The sequence below is a fragment of the Trachemys scripta genome, chromosome 7 (assembly GCF_013100865.1).
Source record: "Trachemys scripta elegans isolate TJP31775 chromosome 7, CAS_Tse_1.0, whole genome shotgun sequence".
NCBI lineage: Eukaryota > Metazoa > Chordata > Testudines > Emydidae > Trachemys > Trachemys scripta.
This window is the reverse complement of record NC_048304.1, coordinates 20,608,796-20,634,008: the sequence shown is the minus strand read 5'-3', so window position 1 is coordinate 20,634,008 and position 25,213 is coordinate 20,608,796. Positions and strand designations below refer to the sequence as shown.

At 43.0% G+C, this 25,213-nt stretch overlaps 1 protein-coding gene across 4 annotated transcripts in view; it reads right to left on the bottom strand.

Moving 5' to 3' along the window:
- Nucleotides 1–4,086: 4,086 nt before the first annotated feature.
- UROC1 (urocanate hydratase 1) overlaps nt 4,087–25,213 on the bottom strand; it is a 77,156-nt gene continuing 56,029 nt past the window's right edge. For 2 of the 4 annotated variants that reach the window (XR_004646423.1, XR_004646421.1), the window contains 5 exons: nt 24,336–24,435; nt 20,802–20,883; nt 12,386–12,485; nt 9,782–9,997; nt 7,570–8,133 (listed from right to left, as the gene is read on the bottom strand). Coding sequence is in view for 1 of the 4 variants with exons in the window: in XM_034775443.1 (XP_034631334.1) it covers nt 9,857–9,997; nt 12,386–12,485; nt 20,802–20,883; nt 24,336–24,435 (423 nt within the window). In the remaining 3 variants the exon portion in view is untranslated. Of the gene's footprint in view, nt 4,299–7,569; nt 8,134–9,753; nt 9,998–12,385; nt 12,486–20,801; nt 20,884–24,335; nt 24,436–25,213 lie in introns of those variants that run through there. The other 2 variants (XR_004646422.1, XM_034775443.1) reach the window with 2 other exon arrangements.

The window sequence follows — 25,213 nt, the reverse complement described above, 5'->3', positions numbered from 1 at the left end:
GTACCCCGCTGCGGCTGGGCTGAATCTCGCCCCAGGGGGCCCAGCCGAGGGACACCCGTCTCTCTCTCGCTCTCCCGGGGGTCTCTCTCGGAGTCAGGGTCACCGTCCACTGACGGAAGAGGTGCCTGGCGGTTGCGGGGAGTCTCGCTTGCTCAAGTGGAGATGACTCCGTCCAAGGCAGAGTGGCGCCTGCTGACATTCCCCGCTCCGGCGGGGTCTGTCCACCAGCTACCTCGTCCCTGGAGCGCAGGGTCTCGCCTCTGCCCCACACGGAGGGAGCCCTCATTGCTCAGTGTATAACAGGGGGGGGTCGCTTAGCCTCCTGTACAACACGAGCAAGAGCCTTGTGTCCAGCAAGTATAAATGGGAGTGGTTCCGCCCGGGCTTTGTCTGTGGGTCCAGAAGCCTGGGAGGGCGCCGCCCCTCACTCCCAGGCTGGGGTGGCCGCATGGCCGGAGTGAGACTGCTGTCTAGCCTTGTCCACACGGGGGACAGAGAGGGGACACGGGGGCGCACACATTAGAGCTCCTCACCTATGATATAGGAGCACAAGCCCCATGGACTTTCGCCCTCAGTTTTACAATTGTACTTCTTTTTTCTTTCTTTTTGTGTGTGTTTTTTCTTAAGAGTTATATTTTTACCTTTTTAATATATTTTACTTGTATTTCCTTTTTTATTTTATTGTTGTTTATATATATATATTAAGTTTCTTTTAATTTTATTTCCCCTTTTATGGTTTTTATGTATTTTACAATTCTTTTATTTTTCAGTTTTTACTATTTTACTTTTTTTTAAGTCTGTTAATATTTTTGTATTTTATTCATTATTACTATTTTAAATTTATTTTGCACTTTTTATAAATGTATTATTTTTTCTATTTTTTATTCTATTTTATGTGAATCGTATACTGTTGTCCAATCATTTGGGCTCCTATCGTCTCTCACTCCAGTGAGGATCTCCAGCCTCTCACCCCATCATGGTAGTCATGCGCCGCCCCAGCCAAATCTCTTTGTCCCCTGACTCCAGCCAGACCCTCCACCACCACCAGTCCAGCCCATGGTGCTGAAGTGCGCATCCCCTGGCGTGAAGTGGTTTCCATCCTATGTTTACAGATTGGTTCACTGACTCTCAGCACCCCACTATAAAAATTGTTCCAGCACCTCTGATCCAGCCTGGTCCCTTGTCCCAGGAGTCAGCTGACTGGTGTGGGGGCCAAAGGGCTGAGCTGGGTTTTACAGTTCAGTCAACATAACCAAATAAAGCATGTTTGTAAGCCTCTGTGAAAAAGTGGTAGCCTAAGGGAAGTTAGGCACCAACTTCTTTTAGAGCAGAAAGTGCTATAGAAAGTTAACAGTACTCCTATGTTTTACCCCACCCATAAAACTTTGGCTGTTTTATCAAAATGTAAATTAATGTGATCATTTAACATAACTTGCTTAAATCCAAGGAATGAGGTTAGACAGAGCCGAAGAGTCGGGGAGGAGCAGAGCCACCATTTTCCCGGACATGTTCGGCTTTTTGGCAACTCCCCCCGAACGGGGGTTTGATTGCCGAAAAGCCGGACATGTCCGGGAAAAAGAGGACGTATGGTAACCCTACTCCTGCCCGCAGAATCTCTCCGACTCTGCTACTTCTTCATATTCCCCAATTCCCCCTCTGCTAACCTCCTGCTGCCCCCTCCATCCCCAGCACATCCTCCTCTCTCCCTTCTGAACCCCCACATTCCCATCTCCCCCTCCCAGGCTCCCTCCTGCTCCTTTTCACAATTTCCTACAGTATCTTAACTTCCATTCCATTGAAAACAATGGCCATCTTTATTAAGGGTAACCACACTTCCTCATGCAAAGTCTGTAGGAAAACATTGGCTATCTTGCCTGATGCTTCAGTCCTGTTGAAACTGATGGAAGATGGCAACCCTTTGGAACAAGGGCAAAAATTCACGAGAAACCTGTAGTTCATGAGGTTAAAACACAGAAAATATCACAAGGCTCACAATAAAATCATGAGCGCTAGCAACTCTGAAAAATATATTCTAGCTCTCATGGTTGTGAAATGATCCTGCCATTCCAAATGGAAACCTAGTGTAACTAGTGCTGTGTTATCTGCCTAACTCTGTAAACAGCCAGAAACAATACTTAACCCAATTTTTGTGTTGCTTTTAACTATATATCCATTTGAAAACATTATACGTATATCAAAGATGATTATTCTGGTTTTAGCTTATGCTCCTTATGCTTATGGGAATAAGCTATCAACCAGTATAAGGCATCTCTCTATATATTATAACTATGTTCCCACTCTGGGTTGTACAGCTTTAGCTAGTTAGTAATTTATTACACACACTCTAATCAAAATAGTTAAATCAGTACAAAAACTATGTGTAGACCAGGCCTGAGAGATGTGACCGCTCCAGTCCTCAGTTCAAAGCATAAGGATGTCATTCTAAAAAGCCTAATTTTGACAACGAACATGTCATCATAAACTTTCATTGCTGATCTGTTTATGGGGAACTGGGTCAGTATGAACCCCATGGGTGGTGGGAAAAGCAGAGCAAAGATACAAAGACAAGAAAGAGGGAAAACAACAGAAAGAAGGTTGAGGAAGGAGGAGAAACAAATAAGATCCTAAAGGAGAGCAAATTCTCCCACTGAGAGATGCTGAAGTCAGTTTGCGATCCTTGATCTTTGTGCAAAAACCTCTCCTTGATATCAGAGACAGAGCTGCTGTGACTTGAGGGTAATATGTAGTCTAAAATGTATGCTCCAGCCCATAGACCATAACTGAAAATGGAATTTAGCCCTCTCCTGTCTCCCTTCCTGCTACGGCCATATAAAAGGAAACTATGTCATATTTCAGGCAAAAAGGGCAAATTAACTACAATTTAGATTTCAGAGTCATAGCCGTGTTAGTCTGTATCAGCAAAAACAACAAGGAGTCCTTGTGGCACCTTAGAGACTAACAAATTTATTTAAATGTGTTAGTCTCTAAGGTGCCACAAGGACTCCTTGTTGTTTTTACAATTTAGATGTTAATGGTATTCTGAGAAAGAGCCAGTAGATGGTGCTATAGCACTAGCCCAACAGTTCCATTTTGCATTTATTTTAAAAATTACTTTAATTTCTCTTCACAGTATAATTTTGCATTTAATCTTGAGCACCAAGGCTTGTTTCTTTATGTGGATCCCTTATTCACTGATAATAGTACCAACAAAAATTCAAGTATTAACAAGCTCCTATTATTTGCAAATGCTTTCTGTAGTGTATTAATATGGGTGTGTAATAGTAATAAGGGCACGTAGGTTTCAACTCAGGCTAGTCTTATGCAGTGTATGAGTGTAGAGACACAAGGAGACCCCCTTCCATAACATGCTTGTGCAAAAGAGAAGCCACAATATCAGTCCTCCTGATACACAAGACCTATAGATTGTGGTGACGCAGTACTAGAAACCCCAGAGGCAAGCCGGCCATTGCCCCCAATTCCTGGAGGAATTATCTCTGAGTTACTCATACTTTCCCTGTGGTGGAGCACCTTTGCAGCGCCCCATTACTAAAGGCCCTGGCAATCTAATTGTTTTGGATGCCTTGTGGTGGTAATTCTTATTACCATTTTTCTTAGCTTAGGAAATGCACCTTGGATAGCATGAGGCCTGGGGAATTCTTCTCAACATGTTGGGAGTGTCTGTGTTTGGAGAGCGAGAAATGACAACATGGTAGATTGTTAGGAAAATTCTAGGCCTCTGTCATTGCTGAGGAAGAAACCCAAACCAAAAATCCCTCATGTGTACAACACACCAGAGAGATGCTATGAAAGCTCTATGGAACCACAAAGCTCACCAATCTAAAGGAAACACCAATTCAGCTACAGTGATAGATATGAAAACTGAAGCCCCAGATTAATTATTCTCCCTCAAGTTGTGAATTTAAGTCCTGTAGCCATAACTGTCTATAAGCTTTTTCAGAACATGCAGCTTTGTCCTTCCCAGGCCAGGAGAAGGACGTGAAGACACTGTTTTTAGTTAAGGAAGGACTTTCACAATGGGGCAAGTTTCATAAAAGACATTGCTACAGAAATTCATTTACTCTGTCAGTCATTGAATGGGTGTCTTTTATTATGACTACATATGTGTTTGAATAAGCGCACTCTCCCCCTCATAGCTTCTCCTCCCCCTCACAGGTTTCTCCAACAGTGAAGTCATCATCCCAGACATGACATCAATCTCCCCATGGAAGGGGGTTGAGCAATCACACCTTCAGAATTCTGGCTTCTCTGCAAGACAAGGCAGGAGGTTCAGATGAGCTCTGAAAAAAAAAAAACCTTTGCCCTAGACTTGCATATGGTTTCAGCATGCTCTTAATCAGCTACTGCTTCATCCCAGTGGTGGGTAATGGGAAACTTGTTTCCTTTACCTCCCTGGCAAGGGTATCATGAGGTTTAATTAGTTCACATTTGTAAAATGCCTTGAGAGCCTCAGCTGAAAGAGCTATACATGTACAAAATATATCACAATTAGCAAAAAGGGCAAGGGGCATTATTAAATATGATGAATTACTCATGGGTTGATTTAAGTCCTTTCATTACTATTCCATCAGCCATCTTGCATTGCTCATGCTAATTAGTAAATAGACAAGCCTAACTAAAACTGATTGCAAGAAGGTCTGATCCTCAACCAATAAATCTTGTATGGAGATTATGTTTGGCTTCTGTTGTTTGTCAACATTTGGCCTAGTCCTGCAAATGCTCCCAGATGTATGCGTGCTCCCATTGACTCTGGTAGGAATAAGCATGGGAGAGTTTGCAGAATCAGGACCAGATCATAAAAGCCTTGAGTTTGGGACCATGTCTCTTTTTGTCTGTTATACTATACTGAGCACACTACCAGAACATAACTGGTACGAAATAATGAAAATGAATCTAACATACTCATAATAAAGATTTCCTTAGTATAAGGCAGCCTTTTCCCTCAGTGGAATTTCACGTGAGGATTAGGTTAAATTTATATCTTAAAAATTCCTTCAGTACAAAGAACTGATGTATTTGCTGGGCATTTATTCATGACAAAACAGTCGCCCAATGCCATTAAACTGAGAAAAATAGCTTTGAAATCAAAAGGTAGTAATGATTTTGTAAGAAGCAGCTATCATTGGGCCCAATTCAACTCTTGTTTAAATCAATTGGAGTACTTTGGAAATAATTATGTATATAGGTCAAAGCACAGATCGGCAACTTTGGCTGGTACCTACTTAAGTTGTGGATATGTGAATTGGCAATTGTTCTTCTGTAATATGTAGCAATTTTGACCTACCACAATTTGCACTTCCCAGGACATTTGGTTAACGTGTGTATTTACAGCTGTATATTGTATAACTACAGACTAGTCAGCCTCACCTTTGTCCCTGGAAAAATCATGGAGCAGGTCCTCAAGGAATCCATTTTGAAGCATTTGGAGGAGAGGAAGGTGATCAGGAACAGTCAACATGGATTCACCAAGGGCAAGTCACGCCTGACCAACCTGATTGACTTCTATGATGAGATAACTGGCTCTGTGGATATGGGGAAAGCGGTGGTTGTGATACACCTTGACTTTAGCAAAGCTTTTGATATGGTCTCTCACCATATTCTTGCCGCAAGTTTATGAAATATGGATTGGATGGATGGACTGTAAAGTGGATAGAAAGCTGGCTAGATCGTCAGATTCAACGGGTACTGATCAACGGCTCGATGTCTAGTTGGCAGCCGGTATCAAAGGGGTCGGTCCCGGGGCCAGTTTTGTTCAACATCTTCATTAATGATCTGGATGAGGGGATAGATTGCACCATCAGCAAGATGACACTAAGCTGGGGAGAGAGGTAGATACGCTGGATGGTAGGGATAGCGTCCAGAGTGACCTAAACAAATTGGAGGATTGGGCCAAACGAAATCTTATGAGGTTCAACAAGGACAAGTGCAGAGTCCTGCATTTAGGATGGAAGAATCCCATGCATTGCTACAGGCTGGGGACCGACTGGCTAAGCGGCAGTTCTGCAGAAAAGAACCTGGGGATTACAGTGGACGAGAAGCTGGGTATGAGTCAACAGTGTGCCCTTGTTGCCAAGGCGGCTAATGGCATATTGGAGCATTGCCAGAGATTGAGGGAAGTGATTATTCCCCTCTATTCAGCACTAGTGAGGCCACACCTGGAGTATTGCATCCAGTTTTGGGGCCCCCACTACAGAAAGGATGTGAACAAATTGGAGAGAGTCCAGCTGAGGACAACAAAAATGATTAGGGGGCTGGGGCACATGACTTATGAGGCGAGGCTGAGGGTAATGGGCTTATTTAGTCTGCAGAAGAGAAGAGTGAAGGGGGATTTGATAGCAGCCTTCAACTATACCTGAAGGGGGGTTTCAAAGAGGATGGAATTAGGCTGTTCTCAGTGGTGGCAGATGACAGAACAAGGAGCAATGGTCTCAAGTTGCAGTGGGGGAGGTCTAGGTTGGATATGAGGAAAAACAAAGCCCTGGCTGGGATGCTTTAGTTGGGGTTGGTCCTCCTTTGAGTAGGGGGTTGGACAGATGACCTCCTGGGGTCTCTTCCAACCCTAATCTTCTATTATTCTATGAATATAGTACGGTATGTGATCAGGAGAAAAATGATCATCTTGAATGAGAGCATGCTGTACTTTACAATGGCACCTGAGACACTAATAGGGTGCAGAGAGTTGGCATTCACCTGATTTATTGTGCATTAGCCTCAAAGCAGAAAGGGAAAGTACGATATGGTCTTAAACAGTACATATAACTCCCAAAAAAGAACACTTCCAATCCCAGGAAACCCACAGAGAATGGTATGATAAATCTTTGTTTGAAGAACATACTAGTCCCAACAAAGGTCCATCCTGGCTGAAAAGGAACTGAGTTGAATCTGAACTCAACCTTGCAGGCAGATCAATCATAGGAAATACAAAAGTCACATCTAGATTGAGGAATTAATGGCAGCCCATAAAAATAAACTCATTTATATATATAGATATATAAATCCAATCTTTCGGTCAAAGTCACTGATAATTAGAACAAAACATTATTACATAACAATGGCTAGGATTAGGATGCAAGGAACAAAGCTTCTTCCAATTACATCAGGCTACATCAAATCCTTTGTCAGCATGGTTTTTGGTGGGCATGGGAGAGGAGAGGAAAGGGAATCTACATTTGGCTTTGTACAGAATTACTGTGTGAAAGGAAGCCCATCCTGTCTAGGAGGTTAGGTTTTGCTGCAGATTAATGTTGGTTATATGAAAGAAAACTACTGGATGATTTTCAAAGCATTTTTAATATGGTCTTAATTTTTTGTACCATTTTGAACCTCATACAGCAATAGTGTTCACTGTATTTGGAGCAGATGCCCATAGAGATAATGCTCTAAAAATCCAAGTCTGTCTTGAGAGACACAAAAGAGACTAGAGTTTAGGATTCAGAGTTTCTAAGGCGATGTCTACACTACAAAGACTATACTGGCATAGCTATGCTGGCATCTCCTTCTAGTGTAGATGCAGCCTATGCTAATAGAAGGAGTTATTCTATTGGCCTACTTCCTTGTGACGTTAGCTACATTGACATAAGCCCTCTTTAATCAACATAGCTGCATCCATGCGGTGGGTTATGTCATCATGAGGATGTTGGTTGGGGTATGTGTGTTTATTGTTCACACCCCTGACCGATGTATCTATGCTGATAGAACTTCAAGTATAGACCAGACTAAAAGGTCTCTATCAATCTAATAAGTGGCTTCATTTGCTGAGATAATGGAGAGAGCTGTTATGAAAGAGCAAATCCGTCACAGTCCTTCCAATGGATGGGTCAAACTCAATGGAATTGCACCTCTTTGGACCGGCATTGAATTTGGCCCACACAACAGCTCACGAAGCTGTTTTACACATTTTCCTGGCCTTGATGTTAACTTTATTGAAATGATTTAGTGCTTACCACCCTTGTTCTTTTCCAGTCACTGCTTCTGGCATTGCTTTCTGTTCAATTAAAGAGACTCCCTTTTCTGTCTTTCGTGCAAATCTCAGGTGACCATTTTTCCAGGCAAACCCTGGTGCAAGTAGATGCACTAAAAATTCCTTTGTTTCATAGCAAATATAAAATTGCTTGCCTAGACACAGGAAAACAGAATAGCTTGGCTTCAGCACATGTGATTTTAATCCCCAAAGTCAGCTTCAGAATATTTGCCACAAACACGTTTTCACACCCAAGTCTTATAGTAATTTCACAAGTCTTTTTTTATTTATAATATGGAGATCAGCAAGTCCTAGGTTTTGGCTGTGGAACTAGTTGGGACTACTCACAGATAAGCTGAACTTAAACTGCATTCCAACAGCACAAAAGAAACACAGCTGGCAAAGGGAGACCATCTTATGTGTGGGTTTGTGAGGTAGTTATATCGGCCATTGTTTCTGGTGCAATATTCCAGCTATCAAGCCAAGGACAGACAATTCAGTATGCATCACTTTACTAATACATATACTGATGCACAAAAAACTATGTTAAAAGAATGCCAAGGGCGCAAGATCAAATATTCAAAAGTTAGGAAATGCCAGAATTAAGGTTATCTGTTCAATTTGATTTGCCCCCTTCTACTCATGCATTATGATACAGTCTTGAATTATATTATTATATAGTATTTTTTCCACAGGCCCCCTGCCTCGTTCAGTGCACAGGATCGGACCTGCACTGGGGATGACTCAGGGTTGTGTAGTGAAAAAGGCTGTTTTCTGCAGGATGCCTGCTTCATTTGTTACAGAAGATGGAAGATGTCTAGTGGATGAGGCAGGGGATTGCAGGAACAGAAAGGATAGGAAAGAGAAAGGAAACTTCATGGAAGATAGGTCCATCAATGGCTATTAGCCAAGATGGTCAGGGATGCAACCCCATGCTCTGGGTGTTCCTAAACCTCTGACTTCCAGAAGATGGGCCTGGACGACAGGGGATAGATCACTCAATTTCCCTGTTCTGCTCATTCCCTCTGAAACATCTGGCACTGGCCACTGTTGGAAGTCAGGATACTGGGCTAGATGGACCATTGGTTTGACCCAGTATGACCGTTCTTACGTTCTTTGTCTGACAGTTAAGGCAGTTGAACTCTGCCCTGGAGAATTGGATTCTATCCCTGCCTCAGAAATTCCATCATGTGGCAACACATTGACACCCATGTATTTATACCTGCTCCTGCATTTTCCACTCCATGCATCTGATGAAGTGGGCTCTAGCCCACGAAAGCTTATGCCCAAATAAATTTGTTAGTCTCTAAGGTGCCACAAGTACTCCTCGTTGTTTTTGCTGATACAGACTAACATGGCTACCACTCTGAAACCTAACACTTGGTCAGTCATTTTGCTGTGACAATAATATATACATATAAAAATAGCAAATGAAACAATGAATTCACACTACTGTGGCTCTTTAGGGTAACGTTGATCACTAATTTGGCTACTGAACCACAGATGTCTGAGTATCCCTGCACTAGACCAAGGAACCTCTCAGATTTCTGAAGAGTCAGACAGGAATGGATTATTTTTCATGTAGCTTAATTAGTTAGGCCCTGATTCCAATATCCTTATTCACACTGAATGGTATCTTACTGCAGGAGTAGACTCAATTAAGTCAATGGAAAAACTCTCAATGATTTCAGTGGAGTTTAGATCAGACCCTAAATGTAGGGAGCCTCAGCATTACCCTGCTAATGATGAAGGAAAAGAACTGTTCACATAGGAGAGACACTTGCAAAGCATTTATTATCTTACCAGAGAGTGAGGTTGGGTAACAAGAAAGCAACTTCAAAATGTGTGTGAAAGGAGCATAGTGAATTCCGAATGCAATTAACGATGCAGGGCTTGCTCCAAAATGCTTTCGTCTACCACCTTGTGTGGGAGAGTCACCTTTAATTTACCAGTCTCCTCCATCGCTTGGCAGATTGTTTCATAGGCATTACTGTTGCCCGACCAACAGCGTCTAGCTACCTGTCAGATCACAAACGAGGTGAAAGTAAACGGATGTAAAAATGCAATTGTATCTCCCCACATTTCACCTCTCCCCATACACACGCACACAATTTAATGATAACAAATCTATCAAACTCATGCTAATTCCCCGTTTCTTTACCAATGTAAGAAATCATTTGCTCTCTTTCACCCTAAGCATTTTTTTTCAAAAGTCGTTGGATGGTCTTGATGCATTTTAGTCCAGTTAAAAATTAGGGGCTGATAGCCCTGGCTAGAGCAAGGCACATTGTAAAAAGATGCTTTGCAAAAGTCCCTCACAAGGAAAAATTAATGCATCTCAATCCAGATCTGCAAAACTAGCTGCTGTTTCAGACCTAGGTCTGTTTTAAACAATCACTGATTTTATCATGGGACAAATAGTTACATGGAAGGATGTTGAGATCACTGCACATATTTTCAAATTGAACCGCTGGTAAGATTTGAAACCAAGGGGCCAAACTCTCTGGTAGAGTATATGGGCTAAGCTCCACTGAAGTAAATGGAGTGGTAGCCATTTACACCAGCAGAGAATTCAGCCCATAGTCTCTAGAACTGGAAGGCTCAGAATGTCTATGGCAAAGCTATGCCCAAACCACAGCACCAGATAAAACCCCTCCTAGAACTTCAGAAGAAATGCTAAGATTCAGATTCTTATTTATTTGTAAAATAGGTCTGAAGAAGAATGACAGAGCCAAACCTCCTTGAACTTTGGAGAAGGTCAGACATAGATCTGAACTTGCTGGTTTAGCCTCATCATGAGTATATTGGTGCTATATAACTACTCTAAATTATTAATTTATTATATCATGTATCCATTATGTCATTTAACACAAGCATCACTGGTCAAATCCTCAGCTCCTTACTCAGTCTTTACACAGGCACAATCCTATGTGCAATTGCCCTAGAAATATTATTTTATTATGCATTACAAATCAGGGTTTGAAGTATTTGGTCAGACTCAAAGTTGTTAAAATAGGCAAATGCTTAAGGTCCCAGTTCAGCAAAGTACTTAAGCATGTGATCAATTTAGAACTAATACATTTTGAGGATTATAAAAATAAAAGAACTGCTAGTCAATGTCCCTTGCATATATAGGATTATTCCTGGCAGTATATTTTCTAGTGTACTGTCCAATTTCTTTCCTTTGGATGTAGGAATATAGACAATATTCTAAGATTGTCTTTTTTAAACAGCGCGCTGAGAAGTTGTGCTATTGCATGCAATAAATCACATTGCAAGTAAATCTTCTACCAAACTGTTGTTTTATAGGCGGTCTCTGATAAATTATGCTTGTTAAGCAGCGGCCTCCATTACTCAAGTCTAGAGATTAATTTAATCTTCTTCCTTCTTCCTCAATGATTTATCTATTCTATCAGATCTGGTACAGGGAGTGCATGTGGATAGTTCCTCCTACTGTTTTTTGTACCACATTCTCTGGAGAGAACCCATTTTCAGATCTAATGCAAGGAAGGAAACCATTTTCACCAAATTCTTTTGAGAAATAAAACAGAAACACACCACATCAGAATTGGCAAGCAATAGCCTCATTTGGTCTTAGACACATCAAGTAATTATGAATAGGCAAAGCCTTCCTAAAACGCCACACATTTTGTCCTTTATAATTTTGCTGTATGTAATTATGCCACTGTGGGGAGTTGTCTACAGAAATTGAACCCAGGACCTGTGGATCTAAAAAGCATGAGCTGCTCCTCTACCACCTCTAGTAGCACAGGCATGGGAGTCGAGTCATAAACCCATATTGGTCTCGGCACTAAAGGAGGACAATCACTCTGTGTTAGTATGTGTTACGCTCTCCCTTAGGCCAAGGAAACTCAGCCCAAGCTCATGGTCCATTGCAGTTCAAATAAATGAACTGATTTGAGTTTGCATATAACTAGCACTTAGTACTAAACTCTAGACTGAGGGACATGTGGCACGTATCCAAGAATAAAAGTGGCCACCAGTAAAGGTATCTTGGGGTTCCTCCTTTTCCCACTGACAATACTGGAAAAACTCTCATTGATATAAATTGGAGATAAACAGGCTTTTTATGCATTGGGAATTCAGTAGGTGCTCTTGACCTCCCAGGATAAGGTCCCAAAAGCCCTACATTTATTGGGTCTCTTTTTTAGGGTCTGACCCCAAAGCCCATTAAAGTTGATTAAAGTTGATAGAAAGACTCCCGCTGACTTCAATGGGGTATGGATCAGGGCCATAAATAGTACATATCAGAGAATAGTTAGCAGAGTTCGTTACCCGGCCTATTTCATGGTACAGCTCGTGTATTCCTGGGATACCAAGCATTTTTTGTGTTTTGAAGAAGAAAAGCAATATTTCAAGTCAAAACAGAAGGCAGATTTTGCTTACTCCATTGGAAACATCCCAGCTGAGCATTATCTTAGCTTGTTCCTCAGCCTCTGTTGATCCATCCAGAACAAGGCCAAATCCTCCATTTATCACTTCGCCCCTTTAAAATACAAGTATTTACATGTTTAAAATAAATCCTTTTTTTTTTTTAATTATACAAACCAATCCTATAAGGTACCCCTCCAGTCAGATGCACTGGGGGGAAAGAGAAAATCTAAATTAGGCCTGGATAATATTGCTGAAATTGGATACAGGATGCAGTCAGTGAGTCTTTGTACTTAAAAGATGGAAAGCTAGCAGTACAAGGAACCAAAGTCCTAGTGTAGAAAAGGGTAGGAAGCCCATTCTGTACTTTCCCACGCTACTAGCCAGCAAACCCATTTCTGACCCAAGTGGCAGTGCCAGAAGCTAAGCCTGCTGTATGTCTCCTGAGAACAGTATGTTCCACATAGCACTTGCTTTATTAAAAAACAAAACAAAACAAAAAAGCAAATAAAAGAAATGCCAGCATTCCTGATGCTTAAAGAGCTAAAGTCACAAGGCTTCTTAAAGGTTAAGCCTTTCACGTTTGCTACATTCAGGTCTAGCATTCAGATAGCATGGTGATGGGGGTCCTATTGGTATCTAGATGGACAGACCAACCTATTAATTCTCCCATAATCAGAGTGTCACAGCTAAATAAAAGTTGGAACAGTTTGTTTAGCAAAAGGCGTTATATATTTCAAGGGTCCATTCAAGGTGAAGTGACCGGTGAACACCTCTCCAGTCATATGGAGGAAAGGACTGAATAAAGGCACTGGATTTATGGCCTATTACAACAATCTATAACTAAGGCAGCGAGTTTGTCACACAGGTCACGAAAGTCACAGATTCTGTGACTTTCCAGGACCTCGGTGACTTCTGCAGTGGCTGGTGTGGCTGGCCACCTGAGCAGCTCGGGCAACTCCTGGGCCAGCTGCACCAGCCGCTGCTGGGGCAGTCTCAGCAGCAGGAGTTTGGGTGCATGTGGGAAGGGGCTCAGGGCTGAGGGCTGGGGCGTGGGAGGGGATGAGGGCTCTGGGCAGCGCTTACCTTGGGGGACTCCCCAGAAGCGGCGACATGTCCCTCCCTCAGCCCCAGGGCCGGCTCAAGGGTTTTTGCCACCCCAGGGGGGGGGGGGGGGGGGGAGGAGAGGGGAGCGGAAAGCCACGATCGCTGCGCCGCTTTCTTCTTCGGTGTCACTTCGGCGGCAGGTCCTTCCCTCCGAGAGGGACCAAGGGACCCGCCGCCGAATTGCCGCCAAACAGCCGGACGTGCCGCCCCTTCCCCTTGGCCGCTCCAGCACCTGCTTGCTGTGCTGGTGCCTGGAGCTGGCCCTGCTCAGCTCCTAGCTCTGTGCGCTGCCTCCGCCTGCAGGCACCACCTGCACAGCTCCCATTGGTCACAGTTCCCAGCCATGGGAGCTGCGGAGCCAGTGCTTGGGGCAGGGGCAGCACATGGAGCTAAGGGAGGGATATGTCACCCCTTCTAGGGAGCCACAAGGAGACAGGTAGGGACCTTGCCAGCCCTGCCAATACCCCCCCAGAGCACCCACGATGCCCCCAGACCGCCCCCCCCCCCGAGCCCTCGCAGCATCCCCACAAGCATCTTCAGAACCCCCGGGCTGCCCCCTCCCCAAGATTTAGTCAGGGGTATATAGTACAAGTCATGGAGAGCTCACGGGCCGTGAATTTTTGTTTACTGCCCATGACCTGTCCATGGATTTTACTAAAAATACCCATGACTAAAACGTAGCCTTATCTATAACCCCACAGCTACTTCCTTCACCCTCCCTCTTTCCCCTCTGTTCTTTTCCTCCCTATGACTGGAGGGGTGTTAACAGGCCATTTCACCTTGAATGGTCCCTTGAAATGTGTGTTAACTACTTATGCTAAACAATCTGTTCCACCTTGCATTTAACTGTGACACTCTGAGTATGTTTCCAGCCCTGAAGAAGCCCACTGTGTAAGCTTGAAAGCTTCTCTCTCACCAACACAAGTTGGTCCAATAAAATACATTACCTCACCCATTTTGTCTTTGGTTCACTGAGTGTGACTGATAATTTAGCCAGAATTCTGCTCTCAGTTACACCCATGTAAACACAGAGTAACTCCTGTTAATTTCAATGCAGTTACTCCAGTGTAAGTGAGATCAGGACCTGGTTTTCAGATCAGCCCACTACTAATATAGGACAGTAAGAAAATTAGATCTCTAGTTTTGTTTTGTTTTGTAAAATATTCTCTTTGGCAAAACACTTGCAGAGATGTTCTTTTTAGTGACAAAAGATCTCCTCTGAGCCCAACATCTCAAAGATGATTCTTTGAAGCATGGAGGTAAAGGGCTAGATTCCTGATCTTACTAATACTCAAGTAAATCCGGAGCAACTCCACTCATTTCAATGGAATTACACCAATGTACCTCCAGAATAGCAAGCTAGAATGTGGCCTACCATCTAAAAAGACACCCATAAATTAAACCCCAAACAAGTCGTGTTTGTTAGGATGGCTTTTCCAACAAAACCTCTCACTTTTAAAGGAGAGTACTCTGCCTTCATTAGCATTGGGTAATATTTTCAAGTAATTAAAGAAACATGTGGCATTTTGACCTAAGCTACCTCCTATAATTTCCAGATGCCTCCTTGTAAGGTGATCAAAGAAAACCAGGCCCCTCTCACAATCAAGATGTCACACTGTCAACTGTGTAGTTCAATGCTTAAATTACCTCTGCTTTTTTTGTCACTACAGGTTACATAGCCCTCATGCTAATATATATTCTTGTGCAAATGAACAGGCCTAGAGAAATCAATGACATTCAATTGCTATAATTATGGCCACGCCTGAGTTATTCTGTACCCACATCAACAGTGCATGTGATGCAGCTCCAGCTAAATAAATACAAATCCTGTGTTTCTGTTTGCGTTACAAGGGTATAACTTAGTGAATCAAAATGGAGGAAAGACATTTCTCGAGCTGCATCAGGAAGAAGCAGCAGATTTGTCAACAATTCTGGTGAAAACAAAACATCTACTGAGGAGGCTGGCTCCCAAATAAATTGTGATCCTCATTTCTGAATTCTCTCAACAGCTACATTCCAATGTCAAGTTGATTTCTTTCTAACATATGTATATACATACACTCCTTTATCAGTTATCAGGGAAACGAAAGAGGAAAAATAAATCACACAGATGAAAAGCCTACATCGACTGAGATCAAGGAGATGAGATGGCTAATTTTCACCATGCACAAGAAGATGTCTATATTGCAGAGCCAGCTGACTTCTCACGTCCCCAGTGGTCTTTACAATGTAACACAGGTTCTCAGTTGCTGAAGTGCAACATTGCTGGAGGAAAACGGAGGACCAAAGAGCATCTGGCTCCATAGGGCAAGGAAATCAAATATATTTGTAATGGCTGGGGACGGTATCTTTTTTAAAGAAAAACTTCCACATTATCCCTCCCTTTCTCCCAAAGAGCAAATGGAAGGAGGATGCAGCTCCAACTAGACTGGGTGGTATCCAGTTAAACAGAACAGAACCACTGCAGCGCCAAGGCTTTTAGAAAGCTCTCCAGACTGCAGTATCTAATAACATGACATTGTTACGACATCTGAGTCTCAGCATAGTGGCTTATTAAGGCTTGAGCAAGGACAGGCCCAATTTTCAACTCAAACGTTCTTTGTGGAAGCCAAACTCTTTCATCACACAGGGCCAAGTCTACCCCCAGGACTAAAGTGAGCAAGAATGAGCCAATCAGGTACTGCACCAAATACCCAACCCCAAATCATCCATGACAGTTGGTAGGCTGGGTTACCAGTACCTGCCTTTCCATGAGTCTTTGGATTCCTGTAAACTTCCATTTGCTAGTTTTCTGATTCATTTTGCAAGCACCCCCTTTGTATTACATTCTGACACAGATTCTACTCACTGGTGTAAATCCACTTAAGCCAGTGGGGTTACTCCAGATTTACATTAGTGTAATTGAGATCCCAATCTGGCCCATGTACTCTTCAAGCAAAAGTAGGACTAGATTCCCAAAGTGGGGTCCACCATGGATTATACAGGGGTCTGTCCCTTGAGCCAGGGCCTAAACAATGTTCTGGCACTTTTGCTGCACAGAGGATGCCATTTTGTTCTCAAAATGGTGTCCTCCAAACAGCGTGAGAGGTCACACTGGTGGAGGTATTCCCAGGCTGGAAGGGGCATTCCAATAGTACCCTTCAGGACTACATCCTCCCTGTGAGGGTTTAGAAGTACTTTTTTTGTCACAGATGTCAAGACTCGTGTCACTTATACAAGACAGGAAAGTAATACCCCCATTTAGGAGAAACAGAAATACAGATAAAAATGAAATGTAAAGGCCCTATAACAACATGAAACTGACGTATAAAAAATGAAAGGGGTCCAATGCCTTTAGTCAGATGCCAAAGGGGTCATTTTCAGAAAAAAAATTGGGAACTACTGGACTAGATAGTCTTTTCTATCATTTGAATTTTGAACAGTCACAGTCAATGCATAGAATAAACAATTCCTAAAGATATTAATCAAATAAATTTAAATAACAAATACATTCATGGACATAGTGATCTTTTGGCAGATTTTCCAGCAGATGACAAAAAAGGCTAAATTCTGCACAGAAATGACTCATTATGAATTATTCACTCAGGATCTAGTTGTTTTCCATCTCTACAGCCTCTGGTTGAGATTATCAGAGCAGTTTAGGGGATTTAGAGACATATCCTCCGTTATAATTAACCGATGAAATCCTGGCTCCATTGAAGTCAATGGCAAAACTCTAATTGATTTCAACAGGGCCAGCATTTCTCCCTGTGAGTCTGACTCTCTCAAGACTATGGCCCCGATTCTGATCTCACCCAGGCATAAGTCAGTAATAACTCCATTGAAATCACTAGAGTTAGAATAATGCAGACAGAATGATCTGACCAACCAGGATGGGAGATTGTTTTAGCTCCAATTAACAAGGCCACATAATAGTCAGGGCCTCTGTGGATAACATCTGTTGCAAGCTCTTTAATTCTGGTTTTCTGTACAGCTGTTCTGTAACATACTGGAAGGAGAGTGGGTCCTTTACAGCATTTAACAGCAAAAACTGTGCCCCTTTCAGCAACATGCTGTTCCACTGGAAAATATCCTAGAGACAATGCAACCAGCCGAAGCCTCAGTAACTTCATGCCCCTCACGCTACATTTTTAGCTGTAGTTTCCAAACTAGCTGGCATATGTTAAACTTGTGGTCTTGGTGATCAGCATTCCCTATGGCAATAGACTTTCCTGCCCTTAAAAGCATGTGCTTGGCTGAGATTTCATCTAAGCTAGCAGCCTACTGCAGTGGCCTAGAGGAAAAAGGGACATTTAGTGAAATGCCAGACACCATCCTACAGAGCTTGGAAAAAATAAGTGGCAGTACTACAGTATTATCATTTTTCTTGCACAGATTTGAAAGCCTTGATCAGACATCCCTATACTACAGGCAACCACCTTAAACTTGTGTACTAGAGGGTCAATCAGAAAATGTTGTCACATTTAACACCCTACAGCGCCTCACCTGACTCACCCAAGCAATACTATGGGACTGCTTGGGTGGGTAAAAGGCAAGCCAAACTTAACGGTATGGATGATGATGTAATTTTATTTGTTTTATTAATAATCAGTAATAAACCCAGCAGATTTATGTAACAACTGTACACCCAGAATACTCAAGTGTACAAGTTTTGCAGTATGTCGTTTGCAGATGGGCCCAGTTGGCCCTAAATACCTCCCTCTAGCTGTGTTTGCTGGAAGCTCATGCCATGAACATGGAGATTCATGGAAAGAGGACAATTTTTTGCTATATTTTGAGGGAAACTATTTTTAAACACTGTTAAAAATTAAATTTTCTGCTTCTAATAAATGAGCCAAAGGATGCCTAAACAAACTGCCAAGGCTTAAATTCTGCTTGAAGCTACACCAGTGCGAACCTGACATTGCAGTTGATGTAGGGTTACCATTCGTCCGGATTTACCCGGACATGTCCTCCTTTTTGTGTTAAAAATAGCGTCCGGGAGGGAATTTGTAAATCACTAAAAATGTCCAGGATTTCCCCCCCATGCAGAGCAAGGCGCGGCTGGGAGGGCTGCAGGAAAGTCAGCCGCTCGCATGGGGCTCTGGCAGCCAGAGCCCTTCCCCCACAGCTTGCTGAGCTGGACTCCAGAGCAGCTGTAGAGCTCCTCCTCCCCCCCTCCCTCCCTGCATTCTGAGCCGGCCGGCCTGCCGGGCCGTTTGCATCGGGCCTCGGCAGCTCCTCCTCCCCTGCAGTCCAGTGCCCTGCTCCGGCAACACTGGGTGGGGTGGGACCGGGTTGTGTGTTGCGCTGGGGAGCGCAGCCACGTGTCCGGCTCCGCACAGAGCCCAACACCATGTTCTGAGCGGCGGGGTAAGGGGGCCAGGGGGCAGGAGAAGGGGCAGGGAGATTTTGGAGGGGGCAGTCAAGAGACGGGGGTGGGGTCGGGAGTTCGGGGGGGGGCTTTTTGTGGGGGTGGAGAAGGTTTTGGGCAGTCAGGGTACAGGTAGGGGGTAGGGTCCTGGGGGGCAGTTTGGGGGGGGTCTTCGGAGGGGGCAGTTAGGGGACAAGGAACAGGGAGGCTTAGGTAGGGGGTGGGGTTCTGGAGGGCAGTTAGGAGCAGGGGTCCCAGGAGGGGGCAGTCAGGGGACAAGGAACGGGGAGGCTTAGGTAGGGGGTGGAGTCCTGGGGGGCAGTTAGGGGCAGGGGTCCCAGGAGGGGGCAGTCAGGGGACAAGGAACGGGGGGAGGGTTGGGAGTTCTGAGGGGGGCAGGAAGTGGGAGGTGCAGGGGCGGGGCTAGGGCAGGATGGGGGCGGGGCTCCTCCCGTCCTCTTTTTTGCTTGCTGAAATATGGTAACCCTACTTGATGGAGTGACTCCAGATTTACATTGATGTAACTGAAAACAGAATACAGCCCCCTAACAATAATAGAAAAGCTGTAACAAATTGCTATATCATACCAGAACAATCTGTCTCTCCACCGCAACATTTACAGAGCACCCATCACGTACAGTCCCATCCAGCAAACCACTTAAGCATGTGCTTAACTTTAAGCGCTTGAGTAGTCCCACTGGAGTCAGTGGGATTTCTCACATGTGAAAGTGCTTTGCTGGATCCAGGCCTAGGTTGAAGAGCCATGATTTAGTTTAGTATATTTTTTTCTGGCATTGTTTAACATGAGAAGGCACGAAGCTCTAACAACACACTCATGTGTGCCCAGGTAGGAGGAAGGACCTTTTTCCAGATTGTAAGTGGTGATCATCCTATGCCCTGAAACAGGAAGATTGATAATCATTAGTTTGTTCTTCCAACTTCTCTTTTTTTATTAAGGTAAATCTGCTAGAAGTGAGTAATCTGAACCATTCATGAGTACTTTGAACAATCATACAAAACAAAGCAAAAAAAGCACCCTCTTAATATTTTATTAGCCATGCTTCCACCTATCTAGGCATTTCTATCCATGGTGCTTAGATTACATGATGAAAGACATCTTAGACAGCGGCTATATTCTGATCTGAGATCAGTGTCAGTCCAGAGTAAGCTGTTAGTGGAGTTACTGTGGATTTACACTGGCATAACCAAGATCAGAATGTGACCTCTGAGAATTCTCTTGAAAATATACATCCCCATCTCTCTATATGGCAATCATCTTGTTCTGCTTCTCACTTTAAAAATCCCTGCAGGTTCAGTGTGTAATGCAACAAGAGGGCTGTTGTTTAAACCAGTCCTTGCATTGATGCTGCCTTTTATCTTGCCAGGCATGAGCAAGGGAAGAGGAGTGAAGAACTGAACGAAGAAGGATGGAAAAAAGTTTGCTGGCATCTGAGCTGTTTTGTATCAATAACCCTTTGTTGCACTTTAGCACATGGGCATGTTATATTGGGGTCCTAAGGTCACAGATTTAAATGCAGCTTAAGGGGAAACCTAAACACAATCCATCCACTAACACTCTGGTTCTTCATGTGTGAAGACAACGTTGGAAGTGTGGTCTGTTCAAAAAAACTAAGCCAGTCTGTCCTTGTTTAGCAAATTAAGTTTCCCAAATAGTGCTATGGCCAATGTCTAAAACACTTTTTCTTGACATATGGACATTAATTAAAAAAGCGTCATACGACACCACACTTCAACCTGTAACGTACCCTTTGAGCCTCCCCTCCCCAAACCTCCATTATTCCCATGAACATGGCCTTTCACTGCCACAGTAGCATATGCTGACTCTTTCTCTTTCACACACACACACACACACACACACACACACACACACACACACACACACACACACACACACACACATCAACTGGATGGAACTGCTCTTCCCTTCAAACAAGATCAAGTTCTCCTTACCAGCCAACTCCACCACCATTATGCAAGGCAACCCAAGTGGCTCCTCTAACTGCATCTCCTACAAAATTCTGTACCGCCATATCTAGGAAGAAAGGAAATGAGTTATTGTAGCACCAGAATTCTTCATGTATTTCATGTAATGCTTGTTGTTACTTCACTGCTTTCTCTCCCACTTGGGGAGGGCAAAGGGAAGAGACTATTTTTTCTATCCTCTTTCTTTCCATGCAGGAGGAAACACATGCCAGTATCACAAAATGCTCTGCTCTCTCAGGATTGTAGTACTCTTTATACACTGCTAAAATGGAGATCTAAAATGAGAGGCCTGTGTAAGAGGAATTGTAGAAAACTAGAAAATAAGTAAATAAAGGTATGTCTACACTTCAATCGCTACAGAAGCGCAGCCAACGGGAGGGGTTTTCCTGTCGGCATAGGCAATCCACCTCCCTAAGAAACGGTAGCTAGGTTGACGGTATAATTCTTCTGTTGACCTAGCGCTGTCTACACTGGAGATTAGGTCTGCTTAACTATGTTGCTTAGGGGTGTGGATTTTTCACACCCCTCAGGGACATAGCTAGGCCGATGCAAGTTCCCAGTCCTAAGACTTCACTGGAATAGATAAGACTTTGCAGAGACGTGGCACTTTTCATGGTAGGAACATTATTTAATTATAACTCTCAGTTCTAAGTCAGAGTTGGGTGGGTATTGTCATTTCCATTCACAAACAGAGAAACCGAGGCACAGAAGTTAAAGCCCCAATTAAAAAAAAAAAGTCCAATAATTCTGGATGCCTCAATTATGGGGTCTTACACTGGGCACCCTTCAGCACAGGCATCCAAAATTAGTTGATGCTTTTGAAAACCTAGACACAAAGTGGAAGAACCAAGGAGTAGAAATCAGGAGTTCCCGATTACCAAACCCGTGCTCAGACCACCAGATCACAGCTCTCTGTTATGCGCAGGGAACAAGCAAAAAGGCCTGTGCATCAAGTGAGCCTTATGTTGAGATTTTCCATGGGACTTAAGTGTGAAGGTTTTGCCCTGAACCTCTGTACAAGAGTGAATTTAACCCTTAATGCTTAGAAGTTACCTAGAATATTTATTTCTTTAAAAATCACAACTTAAAAAGACAGAAAAATAAATTAGAGACCTGATTTTCAGTGCATGGCTTCCTCTGAAGTGCACATAAACACAGTTTACACATTAGCCCATGCAATAGGGGGCACTAACACTTGCATATCCAATTCTAAAATTTCAGCTTTGCATGTAAATTGTAGTACATTGAAGTACACACAGAAGTGTGCATGTGTGGAAGAAATTGCACACACCAGAAGATGATGGGCTAGACCCCCGTGAAAACAAGACCCTACGATTTTTGATTCAGGAACAACAGAGCAAATGCTTTGATTTTATGAGTTCAAAATCAACCCAAAGAAACAAACAAACACATTCCTGGAACCACATTTGCAATGTTGTATGTACTGCATATTCAGTGTAAGAACTAGCTAATGCAGCCACTGATCCATGTTAAAACCCTGTCAAAAAGCTTTCATTATGGCATCATCTTGTCTGGCATAATGTCACTTTAATAACCCAGTTAACATAATAATTACTTTGTCAGATGGCATTGAGGACAAGAGGGATAAGAGTGTAACTCAACATGTAAAAACTTCCATTCCCTTCTCAGGCAAATGGCTGAGCAGAATCAAGGTTAGGACGGAAGCATGGCAAGCAGATTAATGCTGCAATAATTTGCAAGCCCTCTGCTTTGGAAAAGGTCACTAATTGAGTGAACGACAGCACTAAAAGACACTTTCCTCAACAGCATCTGCCTGGGCTGAGGTGACCCTGATTGTCAGACTGCAGCACTTAATGCAAAACCAAAACAGGTGGGCCAAAGTTACCGAAAATCCCAATTTTCAGTAATGAGAGGACTTCAAATGGGTCAGTTCAGATAAACTACCATATATTGCAGTGTTGGGGGGAGAGGGGGAGGAGAAGAGAAAAGAAGAGATCTAAAATGTTCCCCCACTCTCTCTGAGAGCTCGTCCTTAGGAGCTTGGAGAGCTAGGGACTGATCTACAGACCACTGAAAACTATAGAAAGACTCCCATTGATTCCAATGGGCTTTGGAGGAGATCTTTCAAGGGGGTCCATATAATTCAAGAAAACAGTTTTATTAAACAGTGATAAACAAATTTCACTCTTAAAAAATGAGCCTCCATTTCAAACTGGAATCCTCAGCTATCCTACAAGTTAGTCAAATTTTGCAACTCTGGGAACCTGGTAATAATACTTTGTCCTTATAGCTCTGTAGCACCTTGCATCCAAGAACCTCAAAGCACGTCACCATCAGCAATTCATGACACCTGGCAACACCCCTCGGGTACACAAATTATTATTATTATTATTCCCATTTTATGGTTGGAAAATTGAGGCAGAGAGAGATTTACCCCAACTTTTTTGAAAGTGTGCACTGATTTGAGTGCCTCCATGTTTGGGTGCCCAATCTGAAATACTTTGGGCTTGTTTTTCAGAAGTGCTGAGCACCTGTATTTTCCCCAGGTGCTCAGCACGCTGCAAATCAGGTTCTGGGGCTCCCAAAATGAAAGGCCCCTTTTGAAAAGGGAACCTGAATGACTTAGCCAAGGTCATTCTGCAGCTTGGTGGCAAAGCTTGGAACCGAATCCAGAACTCCTGATGCTCACTGCTGTGCATCAGCCATCAGCCCATGTTCCCTGATGACAAGGGCTGTCTCATAGAATCTGAACTGTATTTTCTTGTTAATGCACAGAGTAAAATGAACAGGGCTGTGTCAGTATCAATTCTGTACAAAGCATTTTTTTACACACAGGGCCTGATTCTGATCTTGCTTATACTGTACCAGGTTAATACTGCTGTAACTCCATGGAGGGGTCCTTTGATTTACACAGGTGCAAGATCAAAATCAGGTATAACGTTCATAGAATCATAGACTTTAAGGTCAGAAGGGACCATTATGATCATCTAGTCTGATCTCCTGCACAATGCAGGCCACAGAATCTCACCCACCCACTCCTGTATCAAACCTATGTGGGTGGGTGAGATTCTGTGGCCTGCATTGTACAGGAGGTCAGACTAGACGATCATAATGGTCCCTTCTGACCTTAAAGTCTATGATTCTATGAACTTTGTACCTGATTTTGATCTTGCACCTGTGTAAATCAAAGGAACCCTCCATGGAGTTCTATCAGCTGGGGCAGATTCTACGCTCTGATTACACCAGTGTAAATCTAGAATAATGTCAGTGACTTTTGTACCATTAGTCTAGATTTACATTGGTGTTACCAAGGGCCCTTCTACTTTAACTAGTTCCATGCTAATTTCTGTAACATAATTATATCCCATAAAGCCTCCATGTCAAGATAACAGGAAATCCAATTAATTGGGATGAAAGGGTTAAACAAAATCCATTTAAAATGTTCTATAAAAATTAATTTCTTGTTTTAAGCCATTTTTTTGTTTGCCTAAACAGACGCATCTCAGCTGCTTTGCTGACCTGCACAAAAGGCTGATCCATCATAAATGTTTGAGGTCTCTCTGTAAGGACTGTCGGTGCCACTCACATCGTGGTGATCTCGACTCAGGACAACCGGTGCCTACAAAAAAACAAGGACAAGGAAGTGGAATCCTACACAGACTGTCAACTCTGTCATTCATAGACTGTTTTTTTGCAGATTTCACTCTCTGCCTTATTGACTTACCATCTCATTTCAAATCTCATCTAAAAAGAACTCGTTACTCCCCAACCTAATCCTCTTAATTTCCTTCTCCCTCTGCCACCAATTTTTATTATAACTGGTAAAGAAATGCTGACTTTTAGTGTGTGAAATCTGGTGGAGAAAATCACCATCATTTCACACCCAGAGATAAAGAGCCTTTTTTGAGAGCTCTGCATGAAAAATTTATTTTCACACTAAAAAAAAATGCAAAATGTTGCAAGTAATTGATATGAATTGACTTTTATCTGAAATTTTAAAGACTTTGTGGTATTGGCTAATCCTCATGCAAAAACAGGGCAAAGTCATATTTCTTCATGAATTTTTGAAAATGTGAAATTAAGTATAATATCTGAGGCTATGAGAGATTACACAGATATTTTTTAAAAGTTCCACATGTCATTTTATAATTTAAGTCAAACTTTGTCATTTAGTACAACTGTATTTGTAACTCTACAGCATTTAAGGAAACTATTTGTTTTTATGAAAGATTAAATCGAGGTGGTGGAATCTCCTTCCTTGGAGGTTTTTAAGGCCCGGCTTGACAAAGCCCTGGCTGGGATGATTTAGTTGGGAATTGGTCCTGCTTTGAGCAGGGGCTTGGACTAGATGACCTCCTGAGGTCCCTTCCAACCCTGATATTCTATGGCCTGGTCCA